Below are 18,596 nucleotides of genomic sequence, written 5' to 3' on the forward strand. Positions count from 1 at the left end.
ACGGGGGCGGGAAGGGTTGGCCCTCAATTCGCCAGGACCGGTGGGTGCGCGACCTGTCCGCGGCAGGGGTGCCGATTGTGGCTCTTACCCGCCTCGGGGCCCGGGCTCGGCGGTAGCGCTCTTCCGGAGCAAGGGCAGAGCACCGTTTCGCGAACATGCCTACTTAATCCTCTGTCCACGCCGATCTTGGTCTCTTTTCTCTCCTCTACCTGTCCCTGGGAGAGGCACCTCGGATACCTTTCCCTTCGGTCTTCAGTCAGCAAGAGACAAGTTGTACTTCAGGGAACGGGAGCTTCATAATTTGTCTGTTAGACAGATCCCACCCGCGGACCACTCCCTCTCTTCCCTCACATCTCGGGCCCTACCCATAACAGTCCTTGATGACAGATCCTCCGTACCCCCGCCTCCGTTTTGCATTCAAGGAAGTTTCTCTTCAGAGGCAAACAAAGCCAAGGGTCTGCCGAGCTCCCCCAAAAATCCTACACTTCAAGGGCAACAGAAAAGGACGGGACAGTTAAGTTTGGACCGTGGAAGAGAAGGGTGGGGAGAAAAGTTTCCAAATTCTGCTTATCGTATCCTACCATTTCCTTTTCGCCAGTGTAGCCAAGCAAAAATCAAAATAACTGCAGGCACTGACAATTAAATACCACGTTTGCTATTTAAAAAAAAAAAGATACGTTTTGAAGGCAAGTATTATTTGCACTAGGCAAATGGAAATTTACCTTCTGTTACAGGTTTTGTAAAGAAACTGCATTTGCAAGACTTCCTGAGTCTTTGCCCAGGATTCAGGCACAGGGTAGTAGTACCCTAGCCTGAGACCACAGACCTCCTTTGGGGTTTCCTGAACGGAGGAGGCAGGAAACGCTGCCTGTCATTCACATGCAGTGTTTTTTCCTAAGGCAGCACCACGAGAACACTGAGGTTCTCAGACTGCAGAGGTAACTTTACCACTTGATGTTTCAGGCAACTGTTAAATGTTTGGGGGAAAAAGGAGTTCGCTGAATTTTTCTTAGAAATGATTGTTTTAAATCCAATTTCAGTCAAGATCTTAAAGGAAACTTCAAAAATTATTCATGAGGTTATAGAAAAAAATCCATCTTGCTTATTGAGAGGAGACACATTTAGTCAACAAAATATGTATAAAGCACCCACCTGTTAAGTCATACATTTGTGAAATGGGGAGGAAATTGGAATTTTGTTTCTGAAATGATACAATGTGGAAAATGTTGTGTCCCTAAATGGTTTGTAAACTGATTCCATGTTACACACACGAGACTCAGAATGCAGTATCTGACAAGTTTATAATAATTCAAACAATTAAGTTCATTACATGCAGTATATTTTACATGCACTTTCTTTTACTTTGTACCAACCACGGAGGTAGATGAGTCATAATCTTTACGTTGGAGATTAGGAAACAGATTTAGAGTTGAAGTAAGCAGTTATCTCCTATATGTAGAGATAGCAAGTAGCTGCCCTGGGATTCCCGGAGACAGCGTGATTTCAGGATTGTGTTCTTGCTAAGATACTACCTCATCACTACCATGACCCCAGGGCACCCCAAATGAGAATCAAGAGCCCAGGAGATTCATCTGCCAGCTCCACTATGGGCAAGAGAAGACATCATCGTTCTCAGCCAGTTAACTCAGTCTATGAAATGAGCATCAACTGGATTCAATCACCAAGGCTTCCAGGCACTCTGAAACCATGTGAGTTTCTATTCATTTCCTTTCTTTTCCACTTTCTGCCCTCTAGTGGAGGTGGCTACAGGAACTTTGCAATTAAAGTAATTAAATTGGGGGATTTGAAATAGCCAGGGTGATTCAGTCTCCCCCTCTCTTCTATTGCTACACAGTGTTCTGAGAACTAAAGCTGATTGCACTGAAAGTGCAAAGTATTCCCTAAGCTTCCTTTTGTCAAGAGAAACCAACCAGCTTTAGTTACCAAGAGCACCAGAATGAACACTTGAGGTAGGTATTCACACCCCGAGGGTGATGATATAAAAAGTGAAGGTAAATGTGCCCTTTGGGATTCTTTGTAATGAACTTTTATAAGGTAAGGAGTCAAAACTATTAAAAATCTCAAAACATATTCAAACTAATTTGAATACACAATGTGTTCATGGCAATCTTTAATGGCCTATTTCAATTTAAAGTAACAATCATCTAGTTTTTAAAAATAATTTTGAAAAAGAAACATTTCCAGGTCTTTGGAACTTTTATTATCTAGCATTTCAAGCATATATCCAACTAGTTGCAAGGAGGGATCAAAAGATGCAATAAATGTTTAATGACAAAAACATACTCCAGTAAAAGACAATGCCAAGAACAATGGGATAAGTGTGTTCAAAAGGGGTATTTTGAATAGTTGAAGCAGATAAATGGCAATGTCTTTTACTGTAATAAATTATAAACATTCATCATGTTTTTGATCACCTCTTGTTGAGGAAACATTTTATGGCAATTCCTGGCAAATAAAAACATTATGATGTGTCCTCTTCCACCTTATTCACCAGACCTGGCACCATGAGACTTCTGGCTGTTTTCCTCTGAGGGCTGAAGCTCAGAAGTCACCCTTGGCAATGAGCTGACCCTGCGATGTGTGACTCTTCTTTCCTACTGCTGCCTTAACCTGGCTTAGACCTTAGTTACCTGCATAGCTGGAGAGACCCACAAAATAGATTACAGTGTGACAGCAGAAGCTTCTATTGTACCAGGCATTGAAGAAAATACAAAAATTCCTTAAAAGGAAAAAGGAACACTTTAAATCTCTCCATATTGTGTCTTTAAAATTTCTACAGGTCGCCAGCCATGATGATGCACACCTGCAATCCCAGTATTCAGGAGGCTGAGGCAGGAGGATTTGCCACCATTTCAAGGCCAACATGGGCTACACAGTGAGTTCAAGACCAGCCTAAACTATATAGTGAGACCTTTTCTCAAAAAAAAAATTATAAATCACCTTTAAATACTAACAGAAATACATCTACATTTAAGATTTCCAACATTTGTAGCCCAACAGACTTCTTTACAAAAAGCAAGTTCAATGAAGTTGTGTCTCAGTAAAGTTCCTTTGGCAATTTCAGTAACAACTATATCTATTTAATATTGTTTAAATTTAATTCAGGTGTTAATAGTGAAACTGAAGTAAAAACATAAAGTGTTCAGATCTAAATGTTTAAAGTGAAAAATCTTAGATTTCAATATAAATCCATAAATTTCAAATAGTAAACTAAAACTATTTTTACATTGTGTGAGGTGTAACATAGTATGTTACGCTGCATTCAGGTCACAGGTGAATAGGACACAAAGACCATCATGTTCACAATTGTATCCATGCCATTCTTGCTATTAACTTTCAATTTCTTCTTTAGCTCAAACTAGAGCACAAAGGACAATTTACACTACTTTCTCTCAAGGCCAATTAGATAAGTATTTAGACATTTAGCCTCACTCAACCTTTTTTAAATTTATTAGTCCATGTTTATGGTATCGTGAGCAATGCACATGCACATCTTAAGTTTTTTTGTCCCCTTTCTTCCTTCCAACTCCTGGTCCTCTTCCCATTTGACAGAGCTCTACTTCCATTTTTGTCTTTTTTTATTGTTCATTCCTTTTCCCTCCTCTCCCTCTGCCCTATCTCCGGCTCTTGTTCTTCTTCCCACTTGAAAAAACTCCCCTACTTCCTATTATCTTTTGTTTTGCTCTTTATATTTGGGGTTCCTCATCTAGAGAAACCATGTGATATCTAAGCTCGTGTGTCTAATTTACTTCACTTATTATGGTCTCAAGGTGCATTCATTTATCCTTTACAGCAGAGTTGTACCCCATTATATATAAATATATATTGTTTATCCACATATCTGTGGATGGACATAAAGGCCATTTCCAAAAGCTAGCTATTAGAAATTGTGTGCTATAAACATCGGTTTGCCTGTATCATTGTAACATGCAATATGATGACTTCAACTTCTTCAGGAAGATACCTGGAAGGGGAATAACTGGTTGAAAAGAATTTCTATTTTTAGTTTTCAGAGGCATCTCCATACTGATTTCCATACTGGTTGTACTAGTTTATATTCCCATCAACAATGCAGAAGGATTCCGTTTCCCCCACAGCCTTGCCCATTACTGGTTAGTACTTGATGATGGCCATTCTTTTAGGAGATGGAAGCTCACTGTTGTTTTAATTTGTATTTCAATAATGGCCAACAGTGTTCAACAGTTTTGCATGCATGTATTGGCCATTTGTATTTCTCCTGAGAAGTATCTATCCTCACTCCTGTTCCATTCATTCCACTTCAGCTCATTATGCAGCTTCCTCAGCACTTTCACGTCATTCATCCAGGGCAACCGGGAAGCCATGAGAACAGAAGTCACCCATCCTGAATCACAGCGCTACAACTTCAGCCTGGAGTGTCCCCTGACTCATCCCACACACACACACATCGTCCTGCTTTTGCCCTCCCTACTTTTACCCTCCCTAGTCCCGAGTCTTAGAAACTTCAGCCATCTTAAAACCTTCAAGTTCTGACCACTGCAACTAGGAACAAGCCTCAATGCAAAAATGCAAATTTCACACCAGTCCTTCCATCTGGTCCTCAGCCATGCCAAACATCTCCCAACTAACAGACTTGGTACTTAAGGTTTTCTCTCAGAGATTTTTCCCTCAGAACTTGAAATGGAAGCATTCAGGTCACAGCTCAAATGCTCCAATCTCAGACCAAATTAGCTAGTGTCCCTGCTTCTGTTACTTTCTGTACCTGAGATGGTTGTCAGCATGCATGAGAACACCCAGCTGCATTGAGTCTGCATGGTTCTGGGCAGGGAAGACCATTTAAGGAGGCTTGTTGTCTGAACAGTATAAAAGGAGAATGGGAGGAAGGGTTTCAGTTGATTTTCCTTGGAAGAGCTTCGTTCCAGCTGCTTTACTTCGGAGGAGCTCTTGTCTTTGCCTTTGTTTGGGTGTCATCTCTCACCTTTCGGTGCAGATTCTTCAGTTTCCAGTACTGGCCTTTTGGCCTGCTGGCACAAACTCTCTAACCACCAGCACCAGCCCTTCCACTGCCCGGCACAGAGCCTTCAGTCTTCCACCACAGATTCCTCAGCCTCCTGATATAGACTTGCATGAGACTCCTGCCATGGGCTCCAGACTTTCAGCTGGATTCTTTGGATCTCTAGAGCTCATGGACAGATCTCTTGCACTCTATATTTGACTTGTGGGAAGATACTGTCAGCTAATCTGGTAAATTTCTTAGCAGCAACCTCATGGGTTCACCATTATCTGCAGTATCTAGAAAGTTCTTATCATAAAGGAAAAATATCTGATAACTCAATGAATAGCTATGTCTTTGAATAAATTAAGCTCTGAGCTGGCCAAAGAAAAAAACAACAAACAGTTCAATTTATAATTCATTTAATTTTCTTCCTCTGCTCACTAAATTCTTCCCCATGGTGGGGGTGGAACTTAACATGAATGGAAGTCCAACAAACAACTGGCATAAATTGGGCTTCAGGCTGTTGTTCAATCAGCCAAAATCTTGATATGCATGAAAATGGATTCCCACACAAATCCTTAGAGCAGGTCCTATCTTGAGTATGTGGATCTGATTTAGAGCTTCTAACATACCAACTCAGTAACACCACTATTAAGTATAAAACATAACCAAAAAGAACCTCATATTAAAACATAATAAATGAATAAATGCCCTTTCTGCACACATGCCAACATTTGATTAAAAAGAATGACATTAAAATTTTTCCAGTTAAACCCAATTTTTTTTACAATCTTCCTTTAAATTCCTGTTTAAAAATATACTTCCACCACTTTTCAACTGGATACTTTTTAGCTTCAGTTACTGAATTCAACATCAAGTACATACTAAAATTTTATATACGGATACTAATGTCTAACCTAAAAGTATAGGCTCCTAGGTTTTTTAAATAACAAATATGCTACATTAGAAATTTGGTATGAAAAGTTTTAATGAAAATATTAATCATACAAAAATTAAATAGCAAAACTACTTCAAATGACATACAATTTCAACAAAATTGGCTGATATTGATTTGTTTTCATAAGATTTCTAGCTATATACTCTACCTAAAATTGTGATAAAGAAATGAGAATCAATTCCATACGTAAACCCTGTGCTCAGCACATATTAGCCATAAATATTAGTTTTTCTTTTATTATTATCTTTAAAAGATACATACAAGTTTTACAAAACTTCAGTTGAAAGATACCTTGCACAGGAAACAGCCATATGTGAAAAACCTAGCCTGGCATTTGCGGAAACAACTATCTTTTCTGAGTAACACATTATGTAAAATTTATTTCTCCCTAACTAAAGCTTCATGTTACAATTTAAAAGATCTTTTAGAGAATCTCTTTTTTAAAAATGTACAAAGTTACAAGATCAAGAAAAGTACTAAGTAACTGAAACATTGAGAAATATTCCTCTTTCTGCACATATGGCTCAGTTTCATCTGAATTTTAAAAAATTTTAAATACTGATCTGAAATAGTAAATGAAACAACTAAGTTACTACAAAGAAAAGCACAATGAATGACAAACATGTAACTCTGCCACTAGGTAAGCCTTATGAAATACTTCACAATTTCAGTCATGCTTTTGATTTAAACAGTGTTCTACTGCCCTTTCTAGAATATTAATAAAGATAAAGCTTAACATTCTGCCCTTCTACCAACAGCTGGAGAATATAAGATATGAATGTGAACTGTGTCATGTTCTACAATATGCCTCGTTTAATATCCTAAACAATTTATCTAAATTCAATCTGAGGTATATTAAAGATGAACATTGTGGGGCCAGGGATTTAGCTCAGTGGTTCGGTGGCCTGCCTTGCAAAGCGCAAGGACCTGAGTTCAATCCCCGGTACCAAAAAAAAAAAAAAAAAGATGAACATTGTATTTAATCCATAACAAGGGTGATGTACCATGCAAACACTACCACTGCAACTCCACATGCTGGAAGACAATAATATTTGTATTTTTGCCAAAACGATAGCTCAATTGCCACTTCATCTCTTTTTCTGTTCTTCTTCCGACGACCCTTCAGTCTGTTTTCAAAAGCCTCCAGTTCAGCCTAAATCAAAAGAGTTTAATTTTTATTAAACTTAATGTATACATTTATTTGAAACTTTCCATCTAAGTAAAAATAAATCAATTTGGAAATATCTGAATAGTAATGGTATAAATATGTTAATCTGATAGTAACACCTCCCTCCACTACTGACTGTATTCAACAGATTCAGAATTTAGAGAAGCAGAAAGGGATCTGGGGAGCAACAGCAGAAATTATTTCAGAATACATGCTAACTTTAAAAATAAATATTAAAACAGTCGATTAAACTGGAGACCTATAAAATATAGATACTATCAGTTTTATACTTCATCACAATCATATTTATTATCAGCTCCTTGGAAATGCTAAGAGATGGCCAGTGAGAAAAGATACTTACAATTAGTTTTTGCAATTCAAGAAATAAACACTAGTGGTTTTAGTGAAGAAATTCAAATGAATAATGAGAAAAAAACCTTAATTTTTCTCTTTATCATTTTTTAAAAATACAGTAAAAATTCAAGGAATAAAAAAGATGTTTTAAGCTTTAATGCAAAAACTAAAAAACTAAAAACAAGTTTTAAAAAAGGATGACTGGGTTTTAGTCATTATCAAATGTGGATTTTTATTCTACTGCTAAGTACTTATTAAATTTCTATTTACAATAATAATGTATAATGACACACTATAGTGCATAGTTCCTAAAACAAGTTCACAATAATATACATATTTAAATTTAAATCTGTAACTGTTTATATAATAGAAATGTAAACTTCAGTTAACATACTCATTAACCATAAACCACAAATGAAAAGACCTAACAATATACTTCATTTAATACAAAGTTGCATTCTTTCATGAGCAAAAAAACAAACTATTCCCAAGTGATTGTTATATAGGGAAAAGTCAAAATAGCTTAAAAGCAGCCAAACTTGAGGACCACCGATGGTAAAATAAATGATGACCCACAGTCTACAAGTAAACACTACGTTCTAAGCATTCTCTTGAAAGTCAGTAAATAGGAATATATTTTAAGATTTGCATCCATAATGGTTGACAAAATGTTGTTAGAGGACAAATATCTTATTGTAATAATTTAATCTCCCTGGTTTTACTATACAATGGACCCTCAAGTTATGACCTGCCTGACATACAAATAACTTAGGTTAATTAGGTTAACAAGAGTCATCTGCCTCTTGTTATCTATAGCATGTACCCAGGTAAACATCCAGATCTAAGCTGTACTGACTTACAACTAACTTGAGTCACAACCAGCCCTTGGCAACCAATCAAGTTTGTAAGTCAAAGGTCCACTGTATTTGCTTTGGTAATTTATTTTGGGGATATTAGGCAAATCAACTGTACAGAATAATAAAACAAGGCCAGGGATTTAGCTCAGTGGTTTTGCCGCCTGCCTTGCAAGCACAAGGGCTGAAGTTCGATCCCTGGTACCAAAATACAAACAGTAATAAAACATCAGATGTCATCTTGGTCAATCTTTGCCACATGAATTATTCTAATGTCCTTCCCCAAGTCATACAAGTTTCAGTCCCCTCATTCATAAAAGTGGTTAACTTAGTTTATAAGTATAAAGCATCTCAGAATTCAAATTAACAAGTGATTAATTATGGGTGAAGTGAAGGCGCTCTCTGGAGTATACAACCAGTATTTGAGCAAACGGGGGTACCAGGAATGTACTTGTTTTACTAGGTCATACAGACGATAGTCTTACATTTGAGGATCTAATGGGGACATAGGGAATATATTATTGAAACAAATGTATTTATTGCAACTCAGTAGAAACCTCATATATTTTTATGTGAGTGAAGACATGGGCTCCAGAAGATGACTTAAAATGATGACATGACAACCTCTCTTCTATTTCCCCACCAAAATAAGACTTAAAACTCTTATGGCTGGAAAGTGAATGAAACTGGCCAGAAGTAAATTGGAGAGAGAAAATATTTTGGAATATGCAAGATCTATGCTTTCTGAGAGTTTCAGAATACCTGAAATGAAGTAAATAGATTTTTGTTTTACAGAACTATGTATATTCAGTTCAGATTAGAATTGAACAGCTTCTCATTTGTATTTGACATATATGTTTGCACAAAATCGACAATGAAGCCAAGAGCCTCAGACATTAAGAAACATAAATTACTTTGTTCAATTACCTGTTGTCTTCGTTTTTCCTCTTCAAGAGCAGCTTTGGCTTCTGCTTCTTTTATCTGTTTATATGCATTTCAAAACAAATTGAAATTTTAATTATCAAATTTTATAGAGAATTTTAATATCCAGGCTCTATTAACCTACTGCAAATTTTGAAAGTCTCATATTGGAAATTGCATAAACAAATGTAACACTATACTGAGAAGTTTTACCAAAACACAATCTAATAGATTGAGAGTGGTAGTGAAGGAAGTGTTACTCCTCAAGTAGTTCCTCTTAATTATGCCAGACATATCACAGTTCAAAGTGTTAAGGCACTGTAAACTGAAATAATTTTAAATTGTTAGTTTCTCCCTTAAATTACCATATGAACAATCCAGAATCAAGTACTAAGTATTAGAATTCTCTACAGCTGAAATTGACCATTTCAAATGCTGCATCCAGAAGGGCATCTTTAGTGTTTAGCAAAATCAAGGGTTTATTCATTGACTGGATAGAGGAAAACAATAACATGAAAAATACTCCTAAATCCTCCTTTGTGTTCTTTTCATCTAATCTCCAGACTCATGCTAGCATTGAAACAACTGACCATGGGCCAGAGCAAACTAACTGCATGAAGGATGGAAAAGTTAGGTACACAGTGGACAATGAAAAGCACACCCTGGGTTCAAAATAAGCCCATAAAACTAGCAAAAACATAAGATTTCAAGTTGTTTTTAATAAGCACATAAATACACAGAATAAGTAGAGCAAATTCATTACCACATTAAAAAGGATACTTAAGACATTACCTCAGATGCTTTCCGCTTCATTTCCTTGCATGTTGTGTCACATTCTATAGAAACTTGATTTTCACGTACTTTATTGCATTGCAATTCCTATAGATAATCCAAATTTCAAATTTTAAATAATCTTTCCTTCAAATTCACCAGTATATCAAAAAAAAATGATCTAACAACTTATGGTAATAGATATTTATAATTAATGTTTATGATGTTGTGGTAATAAACATTAAATATATTGGTTCAAATAGTGATTACTCCTTTATTTTCTCTTAACTAGAAAAGTGAATATTAAATTAAAATAATCCATTTAATAATTATTTACTAGGTGCCACTATCAACTTGGCCCATTTTATTTTTATTCTTTATTTTCCTTTATTGTTTCTCGTTATTCTTCCAGCTTCTAGGGAATAAAATGTTGCAGAATAGTTCTACCAAACACAGCTTCCTGGGATAATCGAAATGCTCCAAATCTGGACTATACAGAAGAGTAGCATTAAGTACACATGGTAACTGAGCTCTTAAAATGTTACTAGTGTACCTGTGGAATCAAATACTTAATACGTGAAACAGTATTAATACAAAATATGGTAAATCGAAGATCAGCATAAAACAGTTTCAAAGGAGTCCAGGCTGCCATGTGCCAACAGGGAAGTCGAAGAAAAAAACACTATCTCTCCCTTCACAAGTTTTGTTGAACTATAGTATATAATTTGTTTCCACTGTGCCTTCCAATCATTAGTCTTCATCTTTTACTCCTCCTTTCAGTTTCTTTACCTTAAAATTAATTCTTTCCAAGTTTGAATGTTATTTTATTTAAAAGGCTGTGCATGTGAGGTCTGGCAAAAAAAGTTTCATGAGTTAGAACAACAAAGTTTAATTCCAGACCATTTCTTAAATTATGAAACCCATTTTTATCACTCAAAATGTGTTGCTCCTTCAGAGTCCTCACATCTAGAGCACACTCATTCCCTATCCAAGCATGCAGCTTGATTCCAACAGAAAACAATTTTGTTAAATTGAAGAAAATTAAGTTGCCAAAGCTGATTTTAAAAAATAAGTATTTATGAAAATAGGCTTTTTAATTATATAAAAAAAGATTATAAGAAGAATTAAAAAGAGAAGACAAAAGAAAAAGCCAAAGAACATACCCACAAAGCCAATCAAAAGAATAATTTACACTGAAAAGTATTTTCAATTACTTAGAATACGTACCTTTTTTATTCTTTTACAAGGACATCTAAGTTTAACTTTCTGGTTGCAATTAAAGGGACACTCACCAGGATGACACATCTCTTTGCATCTATGACCACAAGGAAGCTAAAATAAAACCAAAATAAAGCAACTAAATATTTAGATTTTGGCAATATTTCACAGCACATCTCACAACCACCTTTGTAGCTAGTCATAGCCAAGCGACTAAGTTCCAGTAAATGGAATGTGTGCCTGAAGGTACTGCCACGGTGTTACTTCATGTGCTGGAAATGAGGAAATCTGCAGCAGTAATGAAAACTAAGTGTCAAAGTTCAGAGCTGCCTGGCTGGCTGGATCCCTGGAGGAGTAACATATGAAACACCGTGACACAACTACCGCCCCTGTACTGTTATATGAGAAGAAAATTTCCTCAACCTTAAGGAACTGGATTGTGTTACAAATGCTCATCATCTTTCTCTGAAACATTTATCCTTGACCTTATGTATTAGTACATATTGTTTAGGTAGTACAAACAACTCAGAAATTGCCAGGATGTCCTTATCTCCATCATTTACTACCATCCTATTCCAGTCAAACTTCCAGATATCTTCTCCCTTTGTCTATTCAAATCTTACCCACACTTACAGACATTACCAGAGTGAGTTTGCTTACACATAAATAAGTTATATAAGAACTCTTTCTAAGCTGTTGTGACACTGCTTGTATTGTCTTGAACTGTGATCACACATAAACACGGCTCTTTTTTAGGCACTTTCAAAATACACTATCAGTCTGAGATTAATTTCAAAACCAGACTATCTGCAAATGAATCTCAGATTCTGTTTACTAACTTAGAGACCTTAGTCAAGTCCCTTGGCTCTTCTGTTTCACATGTAATACCATGAAGGGTAACAGCATTTTCATAAAGCTGCTATCAGAATTAAACTGTGTTCAAGACTTGTGACTATTATACTAAAAGTTATTCTAAGTTACTAGAGGGCAATGGTCTTCAAACTACTGGCTCTATTCTCTTGAAGAAACTCAAACTCCCTATCTTATTGTAGGACAGAGGATCGCTAGCAAGTGAGTTTTACTCTAGGCACTGCTGGACCACTCCAGTTTTGTTGTTCCCTACACAGGTAACACTAGGCCCTGAATACCGCTTAACCAGCTCAATATTTAGCCACTTATCAAACACCTGGTACAGAGCGGTTGTTTCAAGTCTTTGTGTTCCTTAACTTTACTCTTACAGTTCCCACAGTGCTTGTAGCCTGATTTCATAAAGAAGCCAAACATGAGGCATTGGATAACTAGCTACCCTCTCTTCCCCTCAAAATATGCCTGTATACCTTCCTGTGCTTTCCTTTCTCGCTGAACTGCATCTCCTATGGAAGAAACTGACCACTCTACGCAACTCATAATGAATGGTTCTAGAAAGGAAAGCGAATAAAGAAGCAAACAAGAAATTTTCCCAAAAAATTAAGAATAGCGTGTAAAACAACTGCTTGTAGCTAAAGATACATACAATAGCATGTGTGCCATAGCTAACACACAGATTGTGCCTACAATATACTGGGATCTTTACAAGTTGTTACCTCACTAAAATACAGAAAGCGCTCTGAAATGGGAATTACTGCTCCCCTTTATACATGAGCAAATGGAGTTGCAGAGAAACTAAGTAATTTGCCCAGGTAAAAAATAACATAGCTTGCATGGGAATGATAAAACCAAATTCAAAAATAAGTTTTGAAGGTAGAAATAATACATGATGTCACTTGTGTGTAAAATTTTTAAGAACTTGAACTCAAAAGTAGAGTAGAAAATGGTAGTCATCAGGGGCTGGTGGAGGGTCAGCGTTGGGAAGATGTTGGCTGAAGGTACAAAATTTCAAATAAGAAAGGAAGAATAAATTCAAGAAATTTATTGTATAACATGATGACTACAGTTACCATCAATGTATTATGTTCTTAAAAGAGTAGATTTTAAGTACATTTACGACAAAAAAGTGATGTCATACATAAGATAATTAGCTTGATTACTCTAATTCATACATATTTCAAAACAACATGAAACAGCTAGGCATGGTGGCGTACGCCTGTAATCCCAGCACTCAGGAGGCTGAGGCAGGAAGATCACTGTGAGTTCTAGACCAGCCTGGGCTACACACAGTGAGTTCCAGGACAGTCTCAACTACATAGTGAGACCCTGTCTCAAAAAACAAAACAAAAAAAAAAACATGATACACATCATAACTGTTTTTCAATTAAAAATTTTTAAAGCTTTTAAAAATAATTCAAGCTGTGTTCTATGTGGTTGCCTTTGGTTTCTCTTTGTATCTTCTAAAAAAAAAGTAGAAACATATATGGCATAGTTTCAAGGCATGTTTCTTAATGGCATCTTTGTACTTTCACTGAAATTCAAGCCTAGATGGGTATGGTGGCACACACATCTACAATCCAAGCAATTAGGAAGGCTGAGGCATGAGGGTCACAAGTTCAAATACAGCCTGAGCAACTTAGCATGATCCTACCTCAATATTTAAAAATGAAAGGGGCTAGGGATTGTAGTTCAGTGTGAAGGCTCTGGGTTCAACCCCCACGACCACAAAATAATAGTAATAATATTAAAAAACTCATATCTACTTAAATCATCTAGAAAACACAGAGTACAATGTATATCAGAAGCAGGAAAATATGTCACACCATTCCATTTTATTTTTCATACACATTCAATAAACATTTAATAACCAGGAAGCCAGCGAACTAGGTAGTAGAAACAAAGAGAAATATGACATTTCTGCCCACAACAATAGTACAGTATGGAGAGGAAGAGGCAATAAACAATTTATAAGAACTGAGAAAAGGAATATCTAATGCACTATAATTTACAAAACCCTTAATTTCACTATAGGAAAGTTAGTAGTTTCACTAAGGGATTCACAGTGACACCTTTCTTTTATTACAAATTGAATCTGTGGCTCAGTGGTTCTCAAAGTGTGCTCCTGGGCCAGAAGAATCACATCACATATGAATATAACTCTTGGGCCCCACACCACAAAGCAAGAAACTGTGGGCTAAGACTCAGCAATCTGTTTTAACAAGATTCTGGTACGTACTAAAGTTTGAAGTGATTCTGGTATGTATTAAACTTTGAGAACCACTGAAGCCTTACTGATGTCAAGAGGCCACAAAGCAAAATGACTTCTACTGAACATAATAAAATTCACCTGTGCACTCCTACAACATCCCAAACTATAAGTACCACATCAATTATCACATCCCAACCTAAGGATCCATTTTTCAAGGAAGCCCAAGGATACTCTAGCAAAACCAGGGAGCTCAAAATGACCTGCAATCCAAAATCATGAAAATGGGTAATAACATAATAAATTTTTAAATAAACTGCACCTGTCCATCTAGTCTCACCAAATGTCACAGCAGCATCACCACTTAATCATAGCTAAGGCAATGCTACACTGCAAAGCAAGAACTGATTATCGTATTTCTACCTGCAAAACCATATCTAGTTACTGAATCAGACTAAAAGTAAAATATTCTCAGCTGTTTATCTGGGATCTGAACTGAGTGAGAAGAAACTTTATTTTAACAGAGGAATTTTTAGGATTTGAAGAATTCAAAAAATTAAATTTGAAATGTCCTGTGCATTTTATTTTCATTTATATAACTGACGAGATTTGTTTGAAATGGTCTTTCCTTTCATAATCTTAAAATTCTCAGGTTCAATTTTCAAATTCTTAAGAAGAAATAAAGTGGTCCAAATCTTTAGTTAAAAGGAAGCATTATTAACAAAAAGGCATACCATGCACTCATTGTTGTACATTTAATCAAAGATTTGTATTTAAGACTTAATTGTCATCTGTCACATTAGGTCAAAAAATACTTAGATGAGTGCAAAAAAAACAAAGCTTAAAGGAAAGAGGTACTATTTAGTACATTTGTAATAAAAAAAGATTCCTTATGAAATGTCTACTCAAATAACAAAGAGCACCACCCTTTCAGACTAGTCCCATAAAATGAACTACTATGGTTTTTAACTTTTTAACTATTCGGAATAATTTTTTGAACCACTTCTGGCACTTTTAGTTGGAATTCAATGCTTGTATAAGCAACCAAATATTTTAAAAAGCCAGTTATTGTGACACATGCCTATAAGCCCAGCACTTCGGAGGCAGAAGGATCATCACCAGATTGAAGCCAGCCAGAGCTACATGATGAGTTCAAGGCCAACCTGAACTACATAGCAAGACTCTGTCTCAAAAAAACAAAAACAAAACAAAAGCAAAAACCCACAACTTTCTCTATGAATGCTGTATGTTCATAATGAATGACACCAGTACCAAATGCCACAGTAAAAATGTACAGAAGTGTATCTTCTGTGATAGCATCTTCAAAGCACTGTGGATGGGAACGTTTCTCCTCACACACTTCCCCACTACACATACACATGAAAGCACACATACATATGCACACAACTTCTTTGTAATGACTTACTATGTGTTTACTCTCTACAACAACTGCCTGTAAGTCACACAGTTATTTCTTGTCTGTTTGTATGTTTCTGGTACTGGGGATTGAACTCAGGATCTTGTGCTTGTGAAGCAGGCAGCAGAACCACTGAGCTAAATCCCTGGCCCTCACACTTATTTCTATTTGAGTGTGAAGCAGGCAGCAGAACCACTGAGCTAAATCCCTGGCCCTCACACTTATTTCTATTTGAAGCCTAAATCATGTTAGGGAGGTCACACAAGGTAAAAATATTATTTGAATAAATCTATCTTTAAAATAGTTTCTTTTTAAAAAAAATCTTCAAATGGTTGTTCCTAGTCCTAATATCCCCAAATTCCATAAGGAGATGTGCATCTATCCTAAACACGTGTTACATTTTTATAGCCATCAATCACATTCATGAGACTCACTAGAAAAGAACTAAAATAAGATGAACAAACAAGAAAGGGAACATCCCAGGGGAAAAAGTGCCTTAGGAACCTAACTAAAAAGTTTCCATTATAGCTTACCTCTTTAGGACACTGATTTTTGCAACAACTGAGGAGGTTCTTTTCATTTACATCAGCTGTGGTTATTTTTCTAAAAATAGAGAAAGTTTTGACGATAGTCAAACCAAATGATTTCATAGCACAATTTTTCTAAAAATATGAGAATAAAAAGCTCTTGTAATTCACAATGTCAAATATATCCATAAATATATTTTATTTTTCTTGATGTAGTTTATCTAAACAATTATCTTCAAATTAATGTTCCAACTCAAGCTATCAAGGCAACAAATCAAATATCAAAAAGGCAATCACTGTAAGAAGAAAGTATAAGACACACAAAATAGCATCCATATTTGGTGTCTCTCACAGTTCTTCTATCTTTTCCTATGGAACAATCATTATAACTCTTAACTGTAATTCATCATTAGAGACTACATAAAAAATTTAAAACTACTATTTAACATGTTACTTTGAATTAAAGAACTCAGGCTATCCAGTAAGAAAATGCAGTAAGCTTTTCAGAAAAGCTTTTTCAATTGTTTTTAGGTATGCTATGAGGTATGCCTAGGAAATGATTAATTTTAAATTTTTAAAAATTTATTCAACACAGTGCCAGTAATACCCCCCACCTCACACACACTTATGCCATCATTCTTGCCACTTTCGGAAGCAGTTCCAGAAGTCGTCTTTCATGTCCAGGTACCCTCTTATACTGCCTCAATTTCCTGAATCGATTCAAAATGTTCACCTTTCATGGCCATTTTGACTTCGGATAAAGTGTCAAAAGAGGCATAGTTCCAGACCCAAGTGAAATACACCATAATATTTCTACCAGCCTGCTTTTCTGTTGGATGGACCTGGAAGCAGTTTTTCTCCATATTTAGGATCATACCCCAGAAAGATACTCATGAGAGGATTCCAATAACTGCTTTAGAAAGTGAAGAATGATGAGATAAGTGTGTTCAAAGTGAGCGGAAGATTTGGAGAGAGATAAATGGCACTGGGTCCTTCATTGTGATATATATATTTTTTAAATCCACAATTTATTTTGATCACACTTTGTATCTATTGTTACAAATTAACTTCAGAGCAGCTTTTATGTTTTCATATTTGACTCAGAAAAAGTAAAAAAATCAGAGAAAATTACTTTTTAAAAGAATTGCAATAAACAGTAATTAGCCAAAAACTAAAATTCCCTATCATAAATCTTTCATTTCCCTTTACCCATTACCTTTCTTCTCCTTTCCTTTTTCTTTTCCTGCTTTTCCTATTTCCCATCACTAGACAAAACTGCCAAATGATACTAAAAATTTAGCCTAACATTAATTAAAATTACATCAAATGTTTATATTAGTTGTATAAATGTACTCAATAATAATATTTCAATTTTCCTGACAGTTTCACTTAAGACTATGAAGTATTTATACTGGCTCTATTAAAAACTGTTACACATTTTCCATTCTTACAAGTATGATGTTAACTTCTTAAGAGTAGAATCATTTTGTTCCTATAATTAAGAGTAATTTGGTTTTTCAAGGCTCATCTCTTTTATACCTACTTTCTAAAAATGGATTTAGACCAAACTGAAAGGGACTAAATGGAAACAGAACATAGGAAATAACTCACGGAAGTGGAAGTCAATGAAATTACAAGAATGTTTTATATATAAAAATACACACTTTAACACATTTATAGAAAAATAAATACCAATTTCTAGCAATTATTTCTCAAATTACCACCATAAGTCTTTTCAAAGAGCTAGGAAAGTTCTGAATAAATTGAACAGAAAAGAGAAGAGGGTACAGAGCTAAAATCACACCAAGAAAATAAAAAGTCCACCATATGTGTGAAAATACTAACCAAAGCCCCTGGTGGATGAGAGCATTAACTAAAAGTATGAGGCTTTTAAAAGTTCAGATTTTTTTTATTTTTTATTTTTTTATTTTTTTTGGTACTGGGGATGGAACTCAGGACATGATAGAATCATCTTTAGAAGATTACATGATTGGAATATTACTCAGCCATAAAGAGCGAGAGAATAGATTCATTCATAGGAAAATGGATACATATTGAAGATATACTCCTAAGTGAAATAAATAAGTCCCACATGTGTAAATACCGAATAGTTTCCCTGGTGTGAATATTCTGCAACAATGCATAAGATTCTAATAAGATTACTGACATCTAGAAATGGGAGGAAAGGAGCTAAAGATGTAGGGAAGGTGTGATACGTAGGGGAAGAACAAAAAGGGAAAAGAAAAAAATGTGAGAGAATGAAAAGATGAAAATAAAGTGTTTGTAGATGGGGAGGGGAGGAGGGGGTGAAGGGAGGGCAGAGGTAAGGGGAAAAAAAT

At 35.7% G+C, this 18,596-nt stretch overlaps 2 protein-coding genes across 3 annotated transcripts in view; both read right to left on the reverse strand.

Annotated features, from left to right (window-relative positions):
- Corin (corin, serine peptidase) overlaps positions 1-429 on the reverse strand; it is a 243,289-nt gene extending 242,860 nt beyond the window's left edge. The window contains exon 1 of the mRNA XM_019209977.2: positions 89-429. Within this exon, the coding sequence (XP_019065522.1) occupies positions 89-157 (69 nt within the window). The 5' untranslated portion in view covers positions 158-429. The remainder of the gene's footprint in view (positions 1-88) is intronic.
- Positions 430-6,043: 5,614 nt separating this feature from the next.
- The window catches only part of Nfxl1 (nuclear transcription factor, X-box binding like 1), a 49,687-nt gene continuing 37,134 nt past the window's right edge, over positions 6,044-18,596 (reverse strand). For both annotated transcript variants that reach the window (XM_010640199.2, XM_010640198.2), the window contains exons 19-23: positions 16,264-16,333; positions 11,250-11,354; positions 10,044-10,130; positions 9,258-9,311; positions 6,044-7,107 (exon numbers count right to left, since the gene is read on the reverse strand). In XM_010640199.2, the coding sequence (XP_010638501.1) occupies positions 6,934-7,107; positions 9,258-9,311; positions 10,044-10,130; positions 11,250-11,354; positions 16,264-16,333 (490 nt within the window). In that variant the 3' untranslated portion in view covers positions 6,044-6,933. The remainder of the gene's footprint in view (positions 7,108-9,257; positions 9,312-10,043; positions 10,131-11,249; positions 11,355-16,263; positions 16,334-18,596) is intronic.

The sequence above is a fragment of the Fukomys damarensis genome, unplaced genomic scaffold (assembly GCF_012274545.1).
Source record: "Fukomys damarensis isolate Sample0158 unplaced genomic scaffold, DMR_v1.0_HiC HiC_scaffold_35, whole genome shotgun sequence".
NCBI lineage: Eukaryota > Metazoa > Chordata > Mammalia > Rodentia > Bathyergidae > Fukomys > Fukomys damarensis.